Source organism: Xiphophorus maculatus, chromosome 5, assembly GCF_002775205.1.
Source record: "Xiphophorus maculatus strain JP 163 A chromosome 5, X_maculatus-5.0-male, whole genome shotgun sequence".
Taxonomy (NCBI): domain Eukaryota; kingdom Metazoa; phylum Chordata; class Actinopteri; order Cyprinodontiformes; family Poeciliidae; genus Xiphophorus; species Xiphophorus maculatus.
In genome coordinates, this window is record NC_036447.1 from 765,777 (window position 1) to 787,990 (window position 22,214).

At 49.8% G+C, this 22,214-nt stretch overlaps 1 protein-coding gene across 3 annotated transcripts in view; it reads left to right on the forward strand.

Annotated features, from left to right (window-relative positions):
* Positions 1 to 22,214, forward strand: part of LOC102228762 (microtubule-associated tumor suppressor 1 homolog) — a 44,053-nt gene that overhangs the window by 9,393 nt on the left and 12,446 nt on the right. For all 3 annotated transcript variants that reach the window (XM_023333597.1, XM_023333598.1, XM_023333596.1), the window contains exons 2-9: positions 158 to 1,086; positions 1,169 to 1,459; positions 2,104 to 2,224; positions 6,366 to 6,569; positions 9,681 to 9,836; positions 10,256 to 10,399; positions 20,432 to 20,526; positions 20,596 to 20,916. In XM_023333597.1, the coding sequence (XP_023189365.1) occupies positions 334 to 1,086; positions 1,169 to 1,459; positions 2,104 to 2,224; positions 6,366 to 6,569; positions 9,681 to 9,836; positions 10,256 to 10,399; positions 20,432 to 20,526; positions 20,596 to 20,916 (2,085 nt within the window). In that variant the 5' untranslated portion in view covers positions 158 to 333. The remainder of the gene's footprint in view (positions 1 to 157; positions 1,087 to 1,168; positions 1,460 to 2,103; positions 2,225 to 6,365; positions 6,570 to 9,680; positions 9,837 to 10,255; positions 10,400 to 20,431; positions 20,527 to 20,595; positions 20,917 to 22,214) is intronic.

The window sequence follows — 22,214 nt, forward strand, 5'->3', positions numbered from 1 at the left end:
AATCAGGAGATTTATGTTGAATTTACTGATTCATGTTGATGATTTTTAGTTTTCTGTAGGTTTGATAGTTTTCTTGAGGACGTTTTGGTTCTCCAGGTTCACCTGGAGCTGCAGGTTCTCCACAGGAACCTAACCATGCTGTGTTTTGTTCCTGCAGACTCCTGAACATGTGGGACCTTCTTGCAGGAATCCAGGATTCGTGACCTTTAAAGTTTTCCAAATGCGAAAAGCCGGAAGTTTCTGGAAAACCTGCAGGAAGTTTGAGGCAAACATGTGAACTGAACGGAGAATTTGAAAGATCTGGGCTGGAGAAACTTCTGACTCGATCTGGAGATGAGCAGCATGAAGCTCCCTCTTTGTCGCCAAGGCGACCACAACGGCAACGCCTTCCCGGTCTCCTCTTCCTCCTCCTCCTCCTCCTCATCTCCGGAGTCGCTGAGGAGTCTGAGCGGCGGCCGGACCGAGAGCCCGCTGGAGTACGACCTGCTGGCGGTTACCATGACGACCGCCGTGATGCCCGCCCACCTGGAGGAGGTGGTGCTGTCCAGGTGGGCTCCAGAGGAGGAGGAGGATGAGGAAGGGCGGTTCCAGACCGACGCCTCCGCCTCGCTCTACCTGGACGCCAGCAGCGCCGGCTTCCACCAGGACACCTGGAGCCCCCGCCTGGATGGTTACCGGGGCAACGGCAGCTGCTCCGCTGACTCGGACACGACGGAGACCCCAGCTGATGACGATGAGGAGGATGAGGAAGACGAGGCCCTGTTTGTGTCTGTGAGCTCAGACGTGTGTGTGACGCTGAGCCAGGTGAGTCCAGCTGGAGCCGGCGTCGGACCGGACCTGCAGGACGGGGGATCGGACCCGGTGAGGGCAGCGGAACCGCCGCGGGGCGACTCGGACAGCCCGGACCGTCCCGCTGCCTCACAGAACCGCAGCAGAACCTCTAGCACCTCCAGCGATCCGGTCGGAGGCGCCGTTCCACCTCAGGAGGTCCATGTGACCCGAACCGGGCCGAGCGGCTCTACCAGAACCTCCAGCCTGGAGACAAAGGGAACCCAGAACCCGTCTCCATCCAGAACACCCACTCAGGTACTTCAGATGACCTTTGAACCCAGCTTAAGTTCTAACCCGTTTACCAGAACTTCCCAGATGTTTTCCATCTTCTCAACAGAACCATCCAGAACCCCGCAGGAGAGCCGAGGTGGTCGGCAGTAGAAGACCGACTCCAGGTCCTCCAGGTCCTCCAGGTCCGGTTAAAGTGGCCCGGCTCCTCAGGCCCAGCAGGGGGAAAGGTGAGGCCACCCGGGCCGACCACCAGGGGGCGGCGGCCTCGCTGTCTGCACCACCAGAGAAGAAGAAAGCAGCGGAGAGTCGAGCCGCGTCCAGCAGCTCTGTGGGTTCTGATCCGGTCAGAGAAGCTGCGACACAGACTGCTCAGGAGAAGCTGAGGACTCCCAGCAAGGTGAGTGAAGTTCTGGTCCAAACTAAGTACAACCCGACCCAACAGCAACAGAACTCCCTGCAGTCCCAGATTCAGAACCGTTCATAGAAAGCGGGTCCAGTAATAGTAAAATGTCTCTGGTGATAATTTGGGTCAAAGTTTTGAGGTCACAGATGGGCTGAACCAGAACCGCCTCCTGCTGGACTCTGAACCTGTTCTGGTTCTGGATCAGCTCTGGTTCAGGCGGTCCAGATCAGATGTTCAGTCTGGACTCAGAACCAGCAGCCGCTCCGGTAGCAGAACCGATCTGCTGCACGCGCTCGGAGCGAGCTGCAGCTGCAGGGAGCGTGTCGACACAGGACGGCTGGTATGCTGCAGTAATCTGCAGGATTCAGGCCCGGTTCTGACCCGATGGGGGCGGGTCGGGGGCTGCTCCTCCAGCAGACGGAGGCCAGGCCTCCAGACTCTCCATGTGTTTATAGAGGGGGGCAGAAACTTTCCTCCCTCTGCTTGTAGTTTCTGCGCCGTCCCAGTTTTCCTCCTCCCCCTCATCTTCCTCGTCTTCGGCTCCGCTCCGGCTGGGAATGGCCGATGCCTTGGTGTCGGTGCGGCGCTCCGGGCCGCTGGGCTGGACCGCCGTGGCTAAACATCCGCTCTTCCTTCAGAGGGCCGCCTCCAGGCCGCCGGGACGCAGCGGCCGGCCCGACCGGGGGCCGGCGCCGCCTGCCGGACCGGACAGCGCCGGGGCAGAAGCGGACGGACCCGCAACCAGGAACCAGAACCAGGGTGAGTCTCCTCCTGACAGCCGCGCTCGTGTGTGTGTGTTTCTGCGTGTGTGTGTGAGGTGTGTGTGTGAGGTGTGTGTGTGTGAGGTGTAAATCCAGCTGCACACGCAGAGAGTTTTCCGCTCTAACAGCTGTATCTGGAACCGGGTCCGAAACCGCTCCAGCTGCTTTCTGTTTCCTGCAGCTCTTCGTCTCAGAGGACATCCATCTGTCCATCTGTCCGTGTCTCATTCCGTCTGTCCTGCAGCTCTTTGGCTCTGTAGTAAAAGCCCGGTTCTGGTTCTGAGTCGCTGAACGAACCTCGGGTCCGGCTGGGAAACGCTGCCGTGCCTTCGGGCCGTCTCCGTCTGAAAGCAGGTCTTTGTCCTGAACGTCCCCCTCTGGAGGACAATGAGCCGTCTGTCCTGGTTCCGGTGGGACAAGTGGACGCCTCCGGACCTCGGACCGGGATTTCCACCAGTCTGGTTCTTTTCTGTGAGTTTGGCCCCTTTGGTTGCCTGTCCTGCGGTCCAGTGGAACCGGTCCCGTCTTCCTCAGCCCGGTGAAGACGGAAACCGAGACGATCTGGTTCTGAACGCACCACATGTTGATCTGCGTCGAGATGACCCGAGCCCTCAGCATGATGCTGCCACCACAGCAGAGCCGGGCCGCAGGGATCCGATGCTGATCCGGGAAACCGGTCCGTCTGTTTTTATTCAGCGTCCAGATGGATTTACGTTGCTGAACTGAGAGCCAGTTTTAGGACTGCTGTTACCATGAAGTGACGTGCAAAACAAAGTTTATATTTATACTTTTCTCATCTTCCTGGAAGAACATGAACACTTGCATGCAAAGATTTTATGGTGGCCCAGAAGGGCCAACAAAATGCAAAATCAACAACACAACAAAAGGCAACCAGAGATGTTATGCTAGCAAGTTTAGCCTAATTTCCATTTTAACGTAACCTAGCATCACTTCAGTTTAACACAACTTGGTATAACTTCCTTCTTAGCTTAGCTTAGCATATCTTTAACGTTCCTTCAGTTTTAGCTGGTCTGTCTCTGGAGGTTGTTTTGTCTCCTCCTCTTATTTTCTGTTAATTGAGTGAAATTAATTTTTCTTCTTGTTTCGCTGCATGATGTCGGACTGGGGGATTCTGGGTCTGTTCTGCTGGACCTTTACCTGGACTTGTAAACAGTAAAAACTCGGAGGCGAGTCTCGAGTCTTTTGTGATTTCATCAGGTGGAGTTGATTTGGAGACTATGTGGGTAGCGGTTCTGGTTCTGGTTCTGGCGGGACGGCAATGAAGCTGCAGTGTTTTGTGCTGGATGTGTTGTGATTCAGCTCTTACCCAACTGTGATTCCTGAGGTAACCCAACCCAGCTGCTCCGAACCCAAACGGAGCCAGATGTTTCCTGCTCTGGGTGGTTCTGATCCGGCTGAAAGGAGCGAGCAGCAGTTAACCTCTGTGTTCGCACAAAGTCCAGGTGAAGGTTCTTCTGTTGTGTTTTACAGCAAGAACTGGCAGCAATATTTGACTAATAATCATTAATTTATTGTTTTCAGTGAAGTTAGAATTAATTTAGTTAAACTAACTGATTATCAAGGATCTTTGTACAGAGAATAATCAGAAACAGCTTCACTCCGAAGTATGAAAATATATTCACACAATAGCTTCACTTTATAGCGGAAACATGAAGCCATTAAAACCATCAACATGGACATAAACTGCTCAGCTAAAACATGAAATATTAGTAATAAGCAAATGGATCAAATCAGATTTTAGCCGGATCGTAGTCGGTCGGACCGGAGTCGGGCCGCAGTCTGACCGCAGTCTGACCGCAGTCGGGCCGCAGTCGGGCCGCAGTCTGACCGCAGTCTGACCGCAGTCTGACCGCAGTCGGGCCGCAGTCGGGCCGCAGTCTGACCGCAGTCTGACCGCAGTCTGACCGCAGTCGGGCCGCAGTCGGGCCGCAGTCTGACCGCAGTCTGACCGCAGTCTGACAAGAGTCGGGCCGCAGTCTGACCGCAGTCTGACCGCAGTCTGACCGCAGTCGGACCGGAGTCGGGCCGCAGTCGGACCGGAGTCGGGCCGCAGTCGGACCGCAGTCTGACCGCAGTCGGACCGCAGTCGGACCGCAGTCTGACCGCAGTCGGACCGGAGTCGGGCCGCAGTCGGACCGCAGTCTGACCGCAGTCGGACCGGAGTCGGGCCGCAGTCTGACCGCAGTCTGACCGCAGTCGGGCCGCAGTCGGGCCGCAGTCTGACCGCAGTCTGACCGCAGTCGGACCGCAGTCGGGCCGCAGTCTGACCGCAGTCGGGCCGCAGTCTGACCGCAGTCGGGCCGCAGTCTGACCGCAGTCGGGCCGCAGTCGGGCCGCAGTCGGGCCGCAGTCTGACCGCAGTCGGGCCGCAGCAGACCGCAGTCGGGCCGCAGTCGGGCCGCAGTCGGACCGCAGTCGGGCCGCAGCAGACCGCAGTCGGGCCGCAGTCGGGCCGCAGTCTGACCGCAGTCGGGCCGCAGCAGACCGCAGTCGGACCGGAGTCGGGCCGCAGTCGGGCCGCAGTCGGGCCGCAGTCTGACCGCAGTCGGGCCGCAGCAGACCGCAGTCGGGCCGCAGTCGGGCCGCAGTCGGGCCGCAGTCGGACCGCAGTCTGACCGCAGTCGGGCCGCAGCAGACCGCAGTCGGGCCGCAGTCGGGCCGCAGTCGGGCCGCAGTCGGACCGCAGTCTGACCGCAGTCGGGCCGCAGCAGACCGCAGTCGGACCGGAGTCGGGCCGCAGTCGGGCCGCAGTCTGACCGCAGTCGGGCCGCAGCAGACCGCAGTCGGACCGGAGTCGGGCCGCAGTCGGGCCGCAGTCGGACCGCAGTCGGACCGGAGATGTGTTGAACTGGTGCGGACGATGCAGCCTAGAGATGAGTGCAGGAACTCAGCATCCGGTTCAGAGCTGCAGCTGTTTGAATGTTTTTCGGCTCCATCCTGGGAGGATCCAGGAAAAACTTTGGTCTCTCCAACAGAAAACTCATTGAGAAACTGGTTAATGATTCCTGAACCTGCTATTTCTTGGACCTGAAGGGGAGGGATGGATGGATGGATGGATGGATGGATGGATGTTTTTTCTTGGATTTGTATCTCATTCATCCTCTTGTTAGGTTTGTAGTTCTTTGTTTTGTTCCTGTGAATTCTCTCTGAGGTTTTCTCTGTGCTGTGACAGGAAGTTGCAGGACAAAGTGTTCCTGGTTTTACCGTTCTGAAACCCGGAAGGTTTTTGCTCCAAGCGTTTTTCCTCCAGAGTCCGTGGCGGTCTGAGGTCCGCAGCTTCTGGTCTGGGTGTGAGGAGCCGGAGGCCTTTGTTTCTCTCAGGGATTCTCTCCGCCTCGGTCTTTGGAAAGAATGTGTGAATCAGTCTGCAGAAATGACGAGTGACGCAGTGCTGCACAGTTCTTTCACTGTAAACCATCCGGCTGCAGAAAGACCAGTCCTGTCTGCTGGTTTCTCAGCTGTAATTTAAACTTATATTTAACTCTGTGAAAAGTTTAAACGCCTCCTTTCTGAGTCCGTAAGCGGCCCAACAAATGTTTTTTCCTGCGGAACAATAAAGTTCAGCATCAAACCACAGTTTGGACCCACAAACTAGTCAGAGCCACAAAACAAAAGCTCAGAGGGGACAAAGGAACTCCTAGAAGACAAAACTTCCAGGTTTTTATTCACTGTCCTGATCTTCCGGGAATCTCTGCTTTGACAACAAACGTGTGAGAAAATAATGGAACTGAATAAAAATGAAATTCCTCAGAGAAACGTTGGAAGAATTTTGCATATTTTCGTTTCTACACAATCAAACGTTCGAGGAATTTGAGGAATTTGGGGGAATCAGATCTCAGATCTTCCACTGCAATAAAAACCAAAAACTTCTCTATAAATTAAATATTTAGTTAGCAAGCTAAACATTTAGCTTGCTATGCTAAACATTTAGCTTGCTATGCTAAATGTTTAGCTTGCTAGATACAGTTGATGTTAATTGTTGACAGTGATTTGCAGTAAACCAAGCAGCAGATGAAACATTTTCAAAATGTTTGCAGCTTCATTCTCGGAGAAAGTCGGATTTGTTTCTGTTTGTCTCGTTCTTTTCTTTAAGACGGGTCGTTTTATTTGCTTCCCAGGTATTCCCAAACCTCGAGCATCAGGAGTCGCTCACAGTCCCACCGCCTCCATTCCCAAACCATCACCCAATCAGCAGTCGGCTCCCGGGTCGGCATGGCGACCACCTGCTCCCGCCGCCTCCAAGCTCCCTGTGAAAGGCGTGCCGGCTGGGATGAGCTACTCGTCTCTGGGGAGCAGCGAGAACAACGCCGCCAGCAGCAAAGGTGAGAGGGGGCGGGGCTTCCACACACACTTCCTGTCTTCCTCTGGACTTCCTGCGTCTCTGACGCCATTTAATCAGGACAGACGTGAAACAGTCGGGTTGCTGGAGTGAAATAAAACTGTCATCTGCCCCAACCCTGCAGAGACCGGGAATGTGAGCAAGTTGGGGTCAGAGGTCACATGTGGTAGACATCCAGAGCTCTGCTGGTGTCTGAGCGCTGCTGCACTCTAAAAACTACTTCCTGTTCCTCTTTAGTTCAGCAAAGTTACAGAGAAAGTATAACTTTGGGTCCAGAAAGGAAGACACATTTAGTTTCCATATCTGTGAAAAATCCCGATGCAGAGGCGGTTTTAGCTCCAACGGGGCGATTCCCAGAGATTACCTGAAAACTCAGGTAAGTATCAGGCGCTCAGGTGAAGGATGACGCTTCGCTCACTCTGACAGTAATCTCAGAACAGAGTAAATTTCCTAATTTACTCTGTTCAGGACTAGATTAGATGTACAAGCACAAGTTAAGGTATTTAAATGTTTTAGCACTTAGCTTAGCCGTATTTGCTTCAGGTTAGCTTAGCCTTGTCTTGCTTAACTTTAGCTTTGACTTTAACTTTATTTAATTACGTTTAGTTTAACTTTCCTTTACTTTTTTCACAAGGTCAGGTAAAGGTCAGGTAGAGGTCAGGTGAAGGTCAGGTAGAGGTCAGGTGAAGGTCAGATAAAGGTCAAGGTCAGTGAAGGTTTTTATTCATATATTTTGCCTTTTCTTCCTCCAGGAATGGAGTTGATCTTGTAAGCATCTTTTTGACTTTCTTTTTTCACACACCGACACATTCCTGATGGTGTGATTGGGTTGTCATGGAAACCAGACTGCGTTCGAGCCAGCTGGTTGCCATGGTGATTCTGACCCTGAGAGCAGCGTAGGTGTTGAAGCACCTCCACACAGATGGAGCGGCGTGATTCATGCTCTCCGATCAGACCAGCCGTGTCGTCGGGTTCTGGTTCTGGCTTGAGTTCTGGTTCTGGTTCTGTGGTTGGAAACAGGAATGTAACATCTACCTTCTCCCAGGTCGAGATTCAAGAAGTAAAACAAAAAAATGTAGAAATTCAATTAAAGAAAAATAAATTGTATTTTTAAATTCGGACAACGGAATGGGAAAAAATAAACAAATGTTTTTATTAAAGAAAAGCCATAATATCTGCCTTTTATTAATAAAAAAATTGAACTTTTGTTACTCTTCGGTCCGTTTTAGGCTGGACTTGTGGTTCTGAACTGGTTGATACTTTGTGTTTTCCAAGCAGACTGAAGGTTCTGATTCTGACGGGTTCTGTTGTAACGAACATTTATTGGAGCTGATTTTAGTGAAAACATTAAATAAACTTCATGAAATGTCCCTTTATCCATCCATCCATCCATCCATCTTCTTCCGCTTATCCGAGGTCGGGTTGCGGGGGTAGCAGCTTCAGAAGGGAGGCCCAGACTTCCCTCCCCAGCCACTTCTTCCAGCTCTTCCGGGGGAATCCCGAGGCGTTCCCAGGCCAGCCGAGAGACATAGTCCCTCCAGCGTGTCCTGGGTCTTCACCGGGGCCTCCTCCCGGTGGGACGTGCCCGGAACACCTCACCAGGGAGGCGTCCAGGAGGCATCCTGACCAGACGCCTGAGCCTCAACTGGCTCCTCTCGATGTGAAGGAGCAGCGGCTCTACTCTGAGTCCCTCCCTGATGACTGAGCTTCTCACCCTATCTCTAAGGGAGAGCCCAGCCACCCTACGGAGAAAACCCATTTCGGCCGCTTGTATCCGCGATCTCGTTCTTTCGGTCATGACCCAAAGCTCATGACCATAGATGAGGGTGGGAACGTAGATCGACCGGTAAATCGAGAGCTTCGCTTTTTGGCTCAGCTCTCTCTTCACCACGACGGACCGGTACAGCGCCCGCTTGACAGCAGACGCTGCACCAATCCGCCTGTCGATCTCCCGCTCCCTTCTTCCCTCATTTGTGAACAAGATCCCGAGATACTTGAACTCCTCCACTTGGGGCAGGACACCCCCCCTGACCTGGAGAAGGCTCTCTACCCTTTTCCGGCTCAAGACCATGGCCTCGGATTTGGAGGCACTGATCCCCATCCCGGCCGCTTCACACTCGGCTGCGAACCGCTCCAGCGAGAGCTGCAGATCACGATCTGATGAAGCCAAAAGGACCACATCGTCTGCAAAAAGCAGAGATGAGATCCTAAGGCCACCAAATCGGATCCCCTCAACACCTTGGCTGCGCCTAGAAATTCTGTCCATGAAAGTGATGAACAGAATCGGTGACAAAGGGCAGCCCTGGCGGAGTCCAACTCTCACCGGAAACGAACCCGACTTACTGCCGGCGATGCGGACCAGACTCTGACACCGGTCATACAGGGACCTGACAGCCCGTATCAAAGGGCCCGGTACCCCATACTCCTGGAGAACCCCCCACAGGGCTCCCCGAGGGACACGGTCGCACGCCTTCTCCAAGTCCACAAAACACATGTAGACCAGTTGGGCGAACTCCCATGCACCCTCCCTCCCATGTCCCTTTAAAGTATCATTTAAAATCTACTTTCTTTCCGTCATGGTTTCACATTTTTCCTTCATCAGAAACAAACCTGCAGCAAACCATTCAGCTGCAGAACGCCTGGGTGGACCTAGCCCCGCCTCCGCGGCGTAGCTCCTCCCCCACTCAGCTCCTTCAGACTAGCCAGCAGCAATTAGCAAACAGCAGAGTTCATGACAGGAGATGCTGCTCAGAGCAACGCTGGTAAAAACGTTAAAGGGTTAATAGAGGAGCCATGTTGGATGACTTCCTGGAGGTGGAGCTTCAGAAAAAGCTGGAGTTTCTTAAAGAGACAGAGGCCCAATTTCAAGGCATTAAAGCAGGATGACCTAAATTTCTTTAAGGTCATATTTGATGTAACTATGTGAAGGTAACATAGTTACTTGATTATGGTGTAAAATGGCCGCCAGGTGTCTGGAGAACAGAGACTACTGGCCCTTTAAGACCAGTGAAGGTTTTTCCAGAATGAAATAAGAACTGAGGGAAAATGAAGGAATGTGATGCTGATTGAACCTGAAGCATTTTTTCTCCTTCAGCTGCCGGGTCGAAACCCGATGAGCCGCCCAGCAGAGGCAGCAGCAGCACCAGTGCTCCCAGTGCTCCCAGTGATGGCTCGTCCTGCTTCGCCCCCAAGCCTCCAGCGGCCGCCATGAGGGGCAGAGCGCTGTCTCTGCAGGCCAGGGCGACGACAGGTGAGGAGGCTTTAAACCGGGACAGGTAGGCAGAACCACCAGAACCTCCAGGTCCGGTACCACCAGCAGAACGATGCCACCAGGATCGCTCTGGTTCTGGTTCTGGTTCTGGTTTCAGAGTTGAAATCAGGACGGATGCTGTGAAGGCTGCAGCGGTGATGATCCTCCCTCCAGATGTGACCTTTGACCCCTGGTGGATTATCTTCTGGGTTGGTTGCCGGGCAGATGTTTGTGTCAGAACCATGTGATCCAGAACAGGTGGGGCTGTTGGAGCAGAACCGGCTGGTTCTGCAGAGACGAGTGCAGCTTACGGGTCCGGTTCTGACTGACCTGGTTCTGACGGGTCCGGTTATGGCTGACCCGGTTCTGACTCCAGTCAGATTCGATGGTGTTTCACGTCTCCTCTGTTGGACCTGCAGGTTTGAAGAGCCCGACTGGCACCAACCAGAACTCCATCAGAACTCCTGGCAGCCAGCCGGCGGCGAAAGCGGCGCCGTCCGGGTCGGCGAAGCCCCCGCTGCAGAGGAACGGCTCGACCCGGCTCAGTCGCCTGAACAGCACAGGTAAGCCACCTGGGGGGCGGGGCTTCCTGCTTGCTGCCCGACAGAAATGGGTCGTTGTCATGGAAACGACCCGTAATGCAGCAACAGGAGAACCTTCATCAGGACTGGTGGTGTTGTTAATATTTAGCTTTCTAAATAGAGATTTAGTTTGGTGCTAAATATTAGGTTAGCAAACTAAAAATTAACTTCAAACTAAATGTCTAGTTAGCAAGCTAAATATTTAGTTTGCTAGCTTTCTATTTGGTTCAAAGCTAAATAGTAAGCTAGCAAATTCAATATTTACCTGGATTTAGCTTCCTGACTTAATATTTACCTCAGGCTGAATATTAAGCTAACAAGCTAAATATTAAGTTAGGAAGCTTAAAATTGAGCATTGAGCTAAATATTAAGTATTTAGTATGGAGGTAATTATTTAGCTTTTCAAATTAAAGCTAAACTTAATGTTTAAGTTTATTATCTGAGAGGAAATGGAAAACATTGTCATAATTTCTAAAAGTCTCTAGATTAGGGCTGTTTTAATAATCTGGATTATGATGACTGAATGTTTCTCTGTAATTATTTGTGAGCAGCAAATCGCCGCCGTTCCTTTGAATTTGAGCTGAACCACATAAACGGGTCGGAACCAGTAAACTAATTAAACTGGGCTGACAGTGGAGCTATAAGGACATTTAATATTTATATCAGACGATCCTGAATATGAGAAATCCTCCTTTTAATCTGCTGGTTTTAAGCTCTGATCTGAAAATGTCTCGTTTCGTCGTTTTTGTTCCTGCATTTTGAATTTATTGGTGTTTAAACTTGTTTATTGGGTATTTTTGGGCCGTTTGCAGTCAGTCTGCAGTGAACCGCCGGCCTCCTCATGGACTCGCCGTCACCGCCGTCGCAGCTCCTCCGCCTCGCCTTAAACATGCAGCAGCATGCGTGGCTCTGATTGGCTGAGGACTTTAAAGGCTCTCTGTGGTTTTCTGTTTTTGTCTGGATTGAAGTCAAACTTTATGGATTCTTTGAGGCGAACGCAGCTCAGTTTACCATCCACCCATCTGCAGTTTAAAGTGTCATCAGGTTTTTTCTTCTACTGAACTTTAATGTGAAGGAATCTAAAAACATGCAGCAATTAAAAGTTTATAAACCTCGAAGGTGAAGCTGCGCCGTGCTGCCAGCTGGTGGCGCTGGTTTGCATCTGAGACCTGCTGGATCAGATTCCTGAGTCAGGTTGGATGGAGAATATCTGTTAACATCAGGTGGATTCAGGTCTGGACTTTGACTAGACCATTGTAACCCATGAATCTGCTCTGATCTAATTCATCCCATAATATCTCTGGCTGCTTGTTGAAGCCGGTTTTCCTGCTGGAAGGTGTGTGTGATCACAGCTTGTTCAATATGTTCGCTGCGTCTCGCTAATGGCGTCTCGCTAACGGCTTCTCGCTAACGGCGTCTCGCTAACGGCTAGCTCCTGAATTTTAGTCACAGCTCTCTGCTGCCACCGCCTGGTGGGTCTAGTTCTGTCATGTTGACTGAGCCGTGTTGCGACTCCAACAGTTTTATTCAAATATTGCTGCAGTATTTTGGAAGCTGTATGGTTTTATAGGTTGGACGACTCTTATTATTATCCATCTGGTGCCAAGCAGATACGCAGCTGTTACGAGCTGATTTCATTCTGTACGAGTTGACAGTAAAAATGTTTATAATTTTAATATTTTAATTTTAAACATTAATTTTAAACCTGAAAACAATGTAAATACAATAAGACATTTTTTGACAGTAATTTTTTTCATGCTGTATTAATGTTTGTGACCCCTCTATAATTGGAGCACACCCTCCGGTCCCCCTTTTTGAACACTCTTAAGCCTCCCTGGCAAGGTCTATTCAGGGGTCCTGGAGAGGAGGGTCCGTCGGATAGTCGAACCTCGGATCCAGGAAGAGCAGTGTGGTTTTCGTCCTGGTCGTGGAACACTGGACCAGCTCTACACCCTGCAGGGTCCTGGAGGGTGCATGGGAGTTCGCCCAACCAGTCTACATGTGTTTTATGGACTTGGAGAAGGCGTTCGACCGTGTCCCTCGGGGAGCCCTGTGGGGGGTTCTCCGGGAGTATGGGGTACCGGGCCCTTTGATACGGGCTGTCAGGTCCCTGTATGACCGGTGTCAGAGTCTGGTCCGCATTGCCGGCAGTAAGTCGGGCTCGTTTCCGGTGAGAGTTGGACTCCGCCAGGGCTGCCCTTTGTCACCGATTCTGTTCATCACTTTCATGGACAGAATCTCTAGGCGCAGCCAAGGTGTTGAGGGGATCCGTTTTGGTGGCCTTAGGATCTCATCTCTGCTTTTCGCAGACGATGTGGTCCTTTTGGCTTCATCAGATCGTGATCTGCAGCTCTCGTTGGAGCGGTTCGCAGCCGAGTGTGAAGCGGCCGGGATGGGGATCAGTGCCTCCAAATCCGAGGCCATGGTCTTGAGCCGGAAAAGGGTAGAGTGCCTTCTCCAGGTCGGGGGGGGGTGTCCTGCCCCAAGTGGAGGAGTTCAAGTATCTCGGGATCTTGTTCACGAATGGGGGAAGAAGGGAGCAGGAGATCGACAGGCGGATTGGCGCAGCGTCTGCCGTCAAGCGGCGTTGTACCGGTCCGTCGTGGTGAAGAGAGAGCTGAGCCAAAAAGCGAAGCTCTCGATTTACCGATCGATCTACGTTCCCACCCTCATCTATGGTCATGAGCTTTGGGTCATGACCGAAAGAACGAGATCGCGGATACAAGCGGCCGAAATGGGTTTTCTCCGTAGGGTGGCTGGGCTCTCCCTTAGAGATAGGGTGAGAAGCTCAGTCATCAGGGAGGGACTCAGAGTAGAGCCGCTGCTCCTTCACATCGAGAGGAGCCAGTTGAGGCTCGGGCATCTGGTCAGGATGCCTCCTGGACGCCTCCCTGGTGAGGTGTTCCGGGCACGTCCCACCGGGAGGAGGCCCCGGGGAAGACCCAGGACACGCTGGAGGGACTATGTCTCTCGGCTGGCCTGGGAACGCCTCGGGATTCCCCCGGAGGAGCTAGAAGAAGTGGCTGGGGAGGGAAGTCTGGGCCTCCCTTCTGAAGCTGCTACCCCACGACCCGACCTCGGATAAGCGGAAGAAGATGGATGGATTAATGTTTGTGTATTTTATTCAAGGGACTGGGATCCATGCATCAGTAATCGGCTAGTAAGCCTGTTCTGGGATCGATTGCTAGTGGCTCCTCGTATCATTTATCATTTGCCGTGATAAATTTCTTATCATGACAGGATTTCTGCTTTCTCTTTGTCACAATAAAGTACAATTAATGGTGTTTAAATGTATAAATTATCACAAAATATAGAAATAATATTTTATTTTATATTTTGTGCTGTAGTTCCTCCATTCTCGTGCTCTGGTTTTTCTGTCTCCAGTATTTTTCAGGCAGTAACAGCAGCACTTTGTCACCTTCATGTTGTCGTTGTTAGTGATGATATAAACTAAATATTTAATGTTTTTCTCTCTCCATCGTTTTGTCTGCTGGTTTTTCATCTGAGACGTTTTGCTCTGATGAAAGAAAACAGGAAATCAGGAAGAAAACAACAATAGATCCGTTTACTGAGGAAAATAACAGTAACGGAGTAACTTGAATCGGTAACTGTAATCTGATTACTGGAGCAGGAATTGTCATGTGTTAGATTACTAGTTACTGAGTAATAAATGAGGACGTCCGTCTGTCCTCATGTCCACTCTGTCCCTGGAAGAGTTTTACTGAACCGTCGCCTGGTTTGGGTCTTTTCTACTCAACCTGCTGCTGGCAGAGGCGTTTGTGTGTGTGTGTGTGTGTGTGTATGTGTGTGTGTGTGTGTGTGTGTGTGTGCCAGTTTGATTTATCTAAGGCTCTTTAAATGGAGGGAAAGTGGAGGGAGATTATTCCATCCTCTCTCTCCTCGACCTCCTCTTCTCCTCCTCTTCCTCTCTCTCCTCCTCCTCCCTGTCCTCTTCCTCCTCTTCCTCCTCTTCCTCTCTGTGTTTGCCCAGCAGAGCTGCAGCAGCAGACGGGTGGTGGACGCGCTCGTCTTTGTGTGAATTGGGAAACAAACTCTGAGGGAACACAGAGAGGATTTCTTCTTCCTCCATCTCCTTTTCTTCTTCTTGTTTTTCCACCTGAGCAACGGAGGAGAAAAAGCCAACTATTTTTGCCGCCATTTTGTCCCTCCTCTCTGAGTCGCATGACAGAAACACGCTCCTCCTCCTCCTTCTCTTCCTCGTACGTTTGTGTTTTTCCTGTTTTTCTGTGACTTCGATGCGACGAAGAGCAGCTGGAGGATTAACAGGCTCTGATTCCTGCATGAATCTCTGAATCTGAGAAACTCGGTTTCGGTTGGACCCACGTGGCGAAAGCAGAGAGACACGGACGGACGAAGACACGGACGGACGAAGACACGGACGGACGAAGACACGGACGCAGACCCAGTCGGTCGGTATCTTGGTTGAACATTTCTTCATCTGAGGGAAGAAAGAACCTTGGTGGTGATTTATCCAGAGGACCTGAATCCTTCCAGTTCGAGGACGACCCGGAGACGACCCGGAGACGACCCGGAGACGACCCGGAGGCGAGACAATGCTCTGGTCTCCCAGACTCTCGCTGTCCAACTTCCATGTGAAGCTAACGGCTAAAGGACTTTTCCGAAACCTGCAGCTTCTGTCAGGATGCAGGAAGAACACCGTTGTGTTCCACGCAGGTCTGGACCCGGCCGGCCAACCATCCAACCACCATCCAACCATCATCCAACCACCATCCAACCACCATCCAACCATTGTCCAATCGTCCAACCACTGTCCTGTGTCTCATCCTTTTCTCGTCGTCCTCTTCTCTGTCACTTTCATAAATTACAGCACTTCCCAGTTTGACCCAATTCACCCCAGTTTGTCCGAGTCTGTTTAATTTTGTCCCAGTCTCCCTCCTCCTTTCGTTCCCATAGCGACCGCCTCCCCATCCTGTGGGCGGAGCTTAAGGCGCCACACCCAGCGACTCGATCCACGTCGTTTTGGTTGATCAGGTCGTTGTTCTTAAATCTGTTTGTTTCCTTCCTCTCATCTTCATCATGAACCAGCCATCCTCTTCCTCTCGCTGTTTGTGATGTCGGTCTAACCCCAAACCTCCAGCCCTTCCTCCTCCTCCTCCTCCTCCTCCTCGGCAGCCATTGTTGCCTGCAGTATTGTGTGGCTCGTCCCTTTAGCTCTGCCTGTCAGTTGTGTTCACACAGACGAGCGTGGACGCTTTCTGCACGAGTGGCTCAGCAGCGAATAAAGATGGCCGCCGGCTGTTTCAGTGGCGCCGTGTGACCCGCATATGAACAGGACGCGCTCCGTCCTTCGGCTCCACTCCTCCTCCTCTTCCTCAGTAACCGCTCTGGAGAAAACAGAGTTTCTGTTTCTGTTCAGAGAAATCTGAGGAGCCAATCAGTTTTCATCTGATTGGCTAATCTCTGGACGGCCATGTTTAATCCCAGCTCTGGACCTGGAGGAAAAAAACCCAACTCAATACATTTGAGAATAATTTACAAAATTTTATTTTTAAAATGCATTTTTTTCTTTACATTTTTAAGATGTGTTCTTTTCTTGCAATAATATTGGAACAAATTTCTCTCCATAGCTTTTTAAACCATTTTAAGGTGTAGATGAATCTTAATGTGAAAATGGCCTCAGTTCAGACATTTCTTTATATTCTAAAGCACCTATTATTGACTGTGTTGTGTCTGGTGCCCTTTGACCCCGAAGTAAAGCAGTACATGCTGCGTCTGCCTTTTAGCTAACCCAGTTTAAACTGAACCAGTTTGGAAAAAGATCCAATAACCTGCGTGATTTGCTCTTTATTAAATAAACTACATGTAGAGTCGCCACCAGAGGGCAGCAGTGGTTGCATTACGCTGGTAGACCATTACCGAAGCGTCCTACCGCGAGCTGAGGTCAGAGGTCAGCTTGTGGTGTCACCTGGTAGAAAGTTGGTTGCTTGTAGTTCTGCGTTTTAGCCACTAGGTGCCAGCGTTTCTGACAGGTTGGACCTTTAACCTCACTGGTTGAATCAGTCAAATATTGATGCTAAACAGAAGATTTAAAGGGCCGGTATCATGAGTTCTCCAGGCACATGGCGGCCATTTTATAGCACAATCATGTAACTACTATGTTACCGTCAGTTTTTGTTAAAATGCAATATGTGTCAAATATGACCTAAAAGATATTTGACTTCCTGATTTAATGGCTTGAAATTGGGTCTCTGTTTCTTTAAAAGCTCCGGCTCTCTCTGAAGCTCCGCCTCCAGGAAGTCGTCCCAATATGGCTCCTCCATTAACCCTTTAACATTTTTACCAGTGTTGCTCTGAGCAGCAGTTCCTGTAATGAGCTCAGCAGGTGTTGCTAATTGCTGCTGGCTAGTCTGAAGGAGTGGAGTGGGGGAGGAGCTTCGGCTCAGAGGCGGGGCTAGGTCCACCAGGTGTTTAGCAGCTGACTGGTTGCCATGGAGATTAAATGATTTCCAATGAGGGAAAAACATTAAAATGATGGAAAGATAAAAACATTGATTTTACGCGATACCGGCCCTTTAACTGTAAACTGGATCTTTAAGAAATTCTGGTTCTGGACGGTAAATCGTTGTTTATTCTGGTCAGAACCAAATATTTCAGATCTGATTTCATGTTTCTCATCCAGATTAGTGGTTAATTCCACCATCTTGAACATTTCATCTGGATTAAGAGCCGTGTTCCAGCTCGTGTTTGGACCGTTCCGGCTGGGTTCTGGCCCAGATGGACCCGGTTCTGTTCAGAGCGGCTCCTCTCTGGGAGTATTCGTCCAGCTGAGCGTGGCGGCACGTGTTTGGCCGCCGCTGCGTGTTTTCTGGGTCGGGATCCACAGACCCGTTTTCCCGCTGGATGTAGGTCAGGTTAGTCATCCAGCTGCAGCGGTTCAGCTGAGGCGGCCCGTAATCTGCTGCTGGATTATAATCCACGGCCCAGAACAGGTCGTTACACTGGAGATGTTCTTTTGTTTTCAAATCTGAAGCTGCTAGTTCAACATTTATATAATTTTTATTTTATATTTTTACACTGAAATGTAAAAATCAGTTTGATCTAAATTATTTTTAAGATTTAATGACATTAATCCCTGAATATTAAAATAACCTTCCTACAAATCAACCAGGTTTTCTAACCTCAAGGTTTTCTCTTATAATTGGTGAACTTATGATTTTTAAGTTGAAACAAATTTATAAATATATATGAACTGAAAGAATCTGTTATTGGAGCAGATTTTAGAAAATTAGACTTTCACTGCAGAAAACTGGGATATTAAAGAAATTTATTTTTCTTGAGTCAGAAACTTGACAATTCAATCTTCTTTTCTCAGCAGCCGGGTCACCGATAAACCCTCTTCGCGGTGGAAACTGTCACTGAGGAAAGAAGTTGAATATTTTTTAGTTGAATTTAAACTTTCTCAGAACATTTTGAAACAAACTTAAAAAGCCAGGTTGCAGTTTGGAAACGAGACTGAACTGGACGGTTCTGCTGTGACGTCACATCTGGAGGGGAATCAGGGATGCTTGTCATCCTCACTGAAGTATGGAGGTGGCAGCGTCATGCTGTGTGGTGCTGATTTACTGCAGGAAGAAAAAACAGATTCTCTCATTATTGAGCCTTTTGGGAAACTGAAATAATTTATTGTGAGGTGAAACCAGAGACGTTTGGTTCTGATCCAGCTTCGGACCGGAGGAACAAAAACTGGCCGTGTCTTTTTATCAGGCGTATGTAAACTTCTGGCTCTCCTTCTGTCGTCGCCGTGCAGGTAAAAACCAGGACAGAAAGGAAGCTGTTGCTAGGTAACCGTCCAGTCCGGTCGGATGCAAACGGGTCACGGAGAGCACGCCTGTTACTACGGTAACAGGCGTGCAGTAAGAGCTGTGTTTCCGCCTGCAGTCGGATCATCCAGCCGCTCCATTTGCAGGAAGTTCTGAACGGTTCTGATCGTACTGGGTCCAACAGAACCAGAACAGTAACAGTGATAATAATAGTAGCTAATGGAACCTTAATGCTGCAGACAAACCGTTTAAAGCTGAAGGTTCATCTGATGTTTCTCCTCTTCCTCCTCTTCCTCCTCGTCCTCCTCCTCTCTGTTTTTGCTCGTTCTTCGTTGTGTTGTTGGACCTGCATGCTAACTGTCTGGTTTCTCCTCCAGTCTGGGCTCAGCAGCTCTGCCTTTCAGCCAGAGAGGCTCCAGGTACAAACTCACCTCAGCACACCTTCCTTCATGAAGTCCTTAAACCTCACCTGTCCAGGTTTCATGCTTCGATCCGGACTGGATCATTATCCAGGTTTTCTGAAGCTTTTTGTGAAGATTACAGTAAAATCTGTTGATCAAAATGGGTCATAATTTTAATAAGACTGGAACATTTTTCCCATCAACAAACTCAAACTTTATATTTTCACAGATTTTCCATCAGTTTAGAAATAAAACATCAAATTTATTCAGAACCAACAAACTGAATCAATCATCTGCTTTACTATTAGCAGAACTAGTGTTTATGGTTCATGCTTTATAGTTAGCGCAGCTAGCTTTTCAGTTAGCGTGCCCAGAGCCACCATTGCTCAGAAAAGCTGCAGCTCGTTATGAAAACCTGCTGATCTTAACTAGTGATGGTTTATGGTTCATATTACAGAGATTTCTGGATGTCAATGTGTTTCTCTGATCATTATAAAAAGGATTATTTCTGCCACAACAAACTCAAACTTCATATTTTCACACAGATTTTAAATCAAAGGTGTGTTGTTAAATCTGACGGCTCTCCTCTTGAACGTCTGGTCCGGTTCTGACCCGGTTCAGATGCTGGGATGAAACCATTAGTAAATGATCAATTAGGATTGATTCACATTGATCCTAAAATAACCAAACCGTAGAGAAACGGCAGGCTTGCGTCATGTTGTCCTGCTCAGCGGCCGCCAGCAGGGGGCAGTGTTTGCCTGAAACTAAAGGAGCCGCTTCTCAGCTTTTGACTTAAAGTCTTTGGGTTTCTGATCCTGAGGCAACAGAAATGATCATCGGCTCTGTTCCGGTCACTAGCCACAGGAACGCAGATCCCAGAGGAGTGAGAGGTCTCACTCTGCTTCTGATTTAGAGGAGGAAACCTGCAGCTTGATGCTAAAGATGGAGAAACGTTCACCGCTCTTCCAGTGTCAAACGTTTATTTGTATTTAAAGTTTATCGATAAGTTCTTGCATTATTATGATAACATCATATTACTGGAAAATGGTCTCAAAACAACAATATTATCATTTATGGGAATAACTTCTGGGACAATTAATAGACCCGTTATTGTGACAGGCCAATTAATCTCATTTTAATTGAAAGCTATATGTTGACAAGATAAACATTTTTATTTCAAAAATCCTTTTTTCTGCTAAATCCTTGAATAAACAGACAAATATATTTATTGGTTTAATCTGTTATTTTTGTTATAAAACACCAGATTGGTGCAAAAAGCTCAGAACTGGTGGGTCTGGTTAATAGTTGTTTTATTCTATTCTGTTGTTTTTGTCTGAAATATCAAACTGTGACAAAACATCTTAGCTTTAGTTCTACTGGTTTGTTTGGTTCTGATCCAATCAGCTGCTGTTGGACCTGTTAGCTTTTGGTCCTGCTGCAGGAATAAATCAGTCCAGTCCAGTTTCACGTCGTTTGAAGCTCAGATATCTGCAGACGGCTGCAGTTTCCACCCGGCCGGTGAGTCAGAACCAGAACCCAGAGGAGCTGACGGTCGATCGGTAAATGGATGCATTCAGAGGAAGCGCTAAATGTTTCTGCTCTGGTAATGGACTGCTTAATGGTGTCCATAATTACCTCGGTCTCCCATCATGCATCTGTGTGAGCCTGAGCAGCGTGGGGCGTGTCTCCTCGGAACCAGGCGGGTCGGCCGTGTTGTTTTCTCTCTCATGTCTGGAGGAGGAGTGTTTGGGTTTGTGCGGACGCGATGCTGAACGTTTCTCGGACGCTAACGCCTCGACGTTCTCTTGCAGTGGACAGAAACAAGCCGCGGGAGGCGCCGACGAGACCCGCGAGCGGCGGCTCCCAGATCACCACTGGGAACCAGCAGAACCTCCCAGCTGAGCCGGTACGTCCAGCAGCATCCTTTGGTTCCGATCGAAGGATTTTGTCTAAATCTGAAGTTTTCTGTCCTCAGGTACCAGATGTTCTGAATGCCAACAGCCCAGTAACACCAGCTCTCCCAGTCCCATCTCCTGATGGCTCCAGCGCCACATCCGGGTCCGCTGCACCCACCTGTCCAGGGATCAAAGCCAGAACCGGGTCACGGTCCAGCCCTAAACACGGGCCCCGGGCGCAGCACGCATCCCGATCTGGAGCGGCGCCGGCGAAGCAGAACCAGACCAAAGAGCAGGCGGAGAGGAAGAACCAGGCCATCGTCCAGCTGAGGAGGCTTCTGGTCCAGGGGAACCGCAAGGTGGAGGCGCTGGCCGCTGTCATCCAGCATCTGTTCTCTGAGGTACTTCTGTTTGCACCGTTCCTTTAACTAATGTTCCTCTGAAAACGACCCGGAACAAAGTTCTGGGCTGAAACTGGGAAGAAAAGCTGCCAAAGTCCAAAGAAAGTCCAAAGACGTTCTGACTGAGGAGTTTTTAACGGTTAGAGGTTGTTTGGATTGTTTGATGTGAAGTTTTATGCGTTCTCCGGCGTACCAGGCGACCCGTCATCAATCCACTCCAACTCCTCCAAGAACGGACCGGTCAGAATCCGCCGGGGTGGTTTTCTGCTTCCTGGGTCTAATAATCGTTTGAGATGATCCAGATGGATTCACGATCAGCATACGTTTTACTAGCATGTTAGCTTCTCCACCTTCCAGGACCAAACTGACTTTCCAACAAGCTCACAGACAAAAGTTACGCTGTTTTTACCGTTGGTAAGGAGCCTTTCCATTGTACCAAAGTTGATTGGTCAAACTGGTATACGGAAACCTTTTCCTGTACGAATCCTGCCAACATCGCCGAGTTATCACCACGGGAAGATTAATCAAATCTATTTGGCCTGGTTTCTTCTGAGCAGGGTGAGTTTGGTTACCAGTTTGGTTTGTAGTTCTAGTCTGGTAACATTGTAAACGCTGCCCATACAGTCTGGGTTATAGATCTATAGAGCGATGGTACACACCACACTAATCCTGCCAACAAAGCCAAGTTATCATGATTGGAAAACTAATGAAATGAGGAGAAATCTGGAAAGTCATTTTCTGAAGGTTTTTTGTTGGAACCCCTTAGCATCCAGCTAAGCATCATGTGGACCTGAGTTCAGTTCTGACTCCTCACAGCTCACCTGGTTTCCTGCCTGGATAACCTCTGAAGGTAAATATCAGTTTGCAGATTCTGATCCACCTCAGCTGACTCCCTGAGAGGTAAAGAAGCTCGACAACAATCCCCTCCAGATTGAATCCTTCAGTCCGGTTCAGTCCGGTCCGGGCCGCTTCAGGACCTTCAGGTGAACATAAAACCGACCGCACAATTCAGATTCTGCTTCCAGGCTGCAGGATCCTCCTCACTGCTGAAGATGAACCACTGATCCATCCGTCATCTCCTGCCCCGTCACTCAGGAACAGAAACCGCACTTCCTCTGGAGGCAGAGCGTGACCTCTGACCTGAAAGGGTCTTTTAGCTGGTTTCCAGCTGGGAGCTGACAGGATCTTTGTCATCTGGAGTTTTTGCAGCTTGGTGATTGCTGAGCCGCTGCAGATTCCTAACCTGTCACATTTGACTGGATTCAGATGTTCCCAAACAGAGGAGCCTCTTCCGGCCT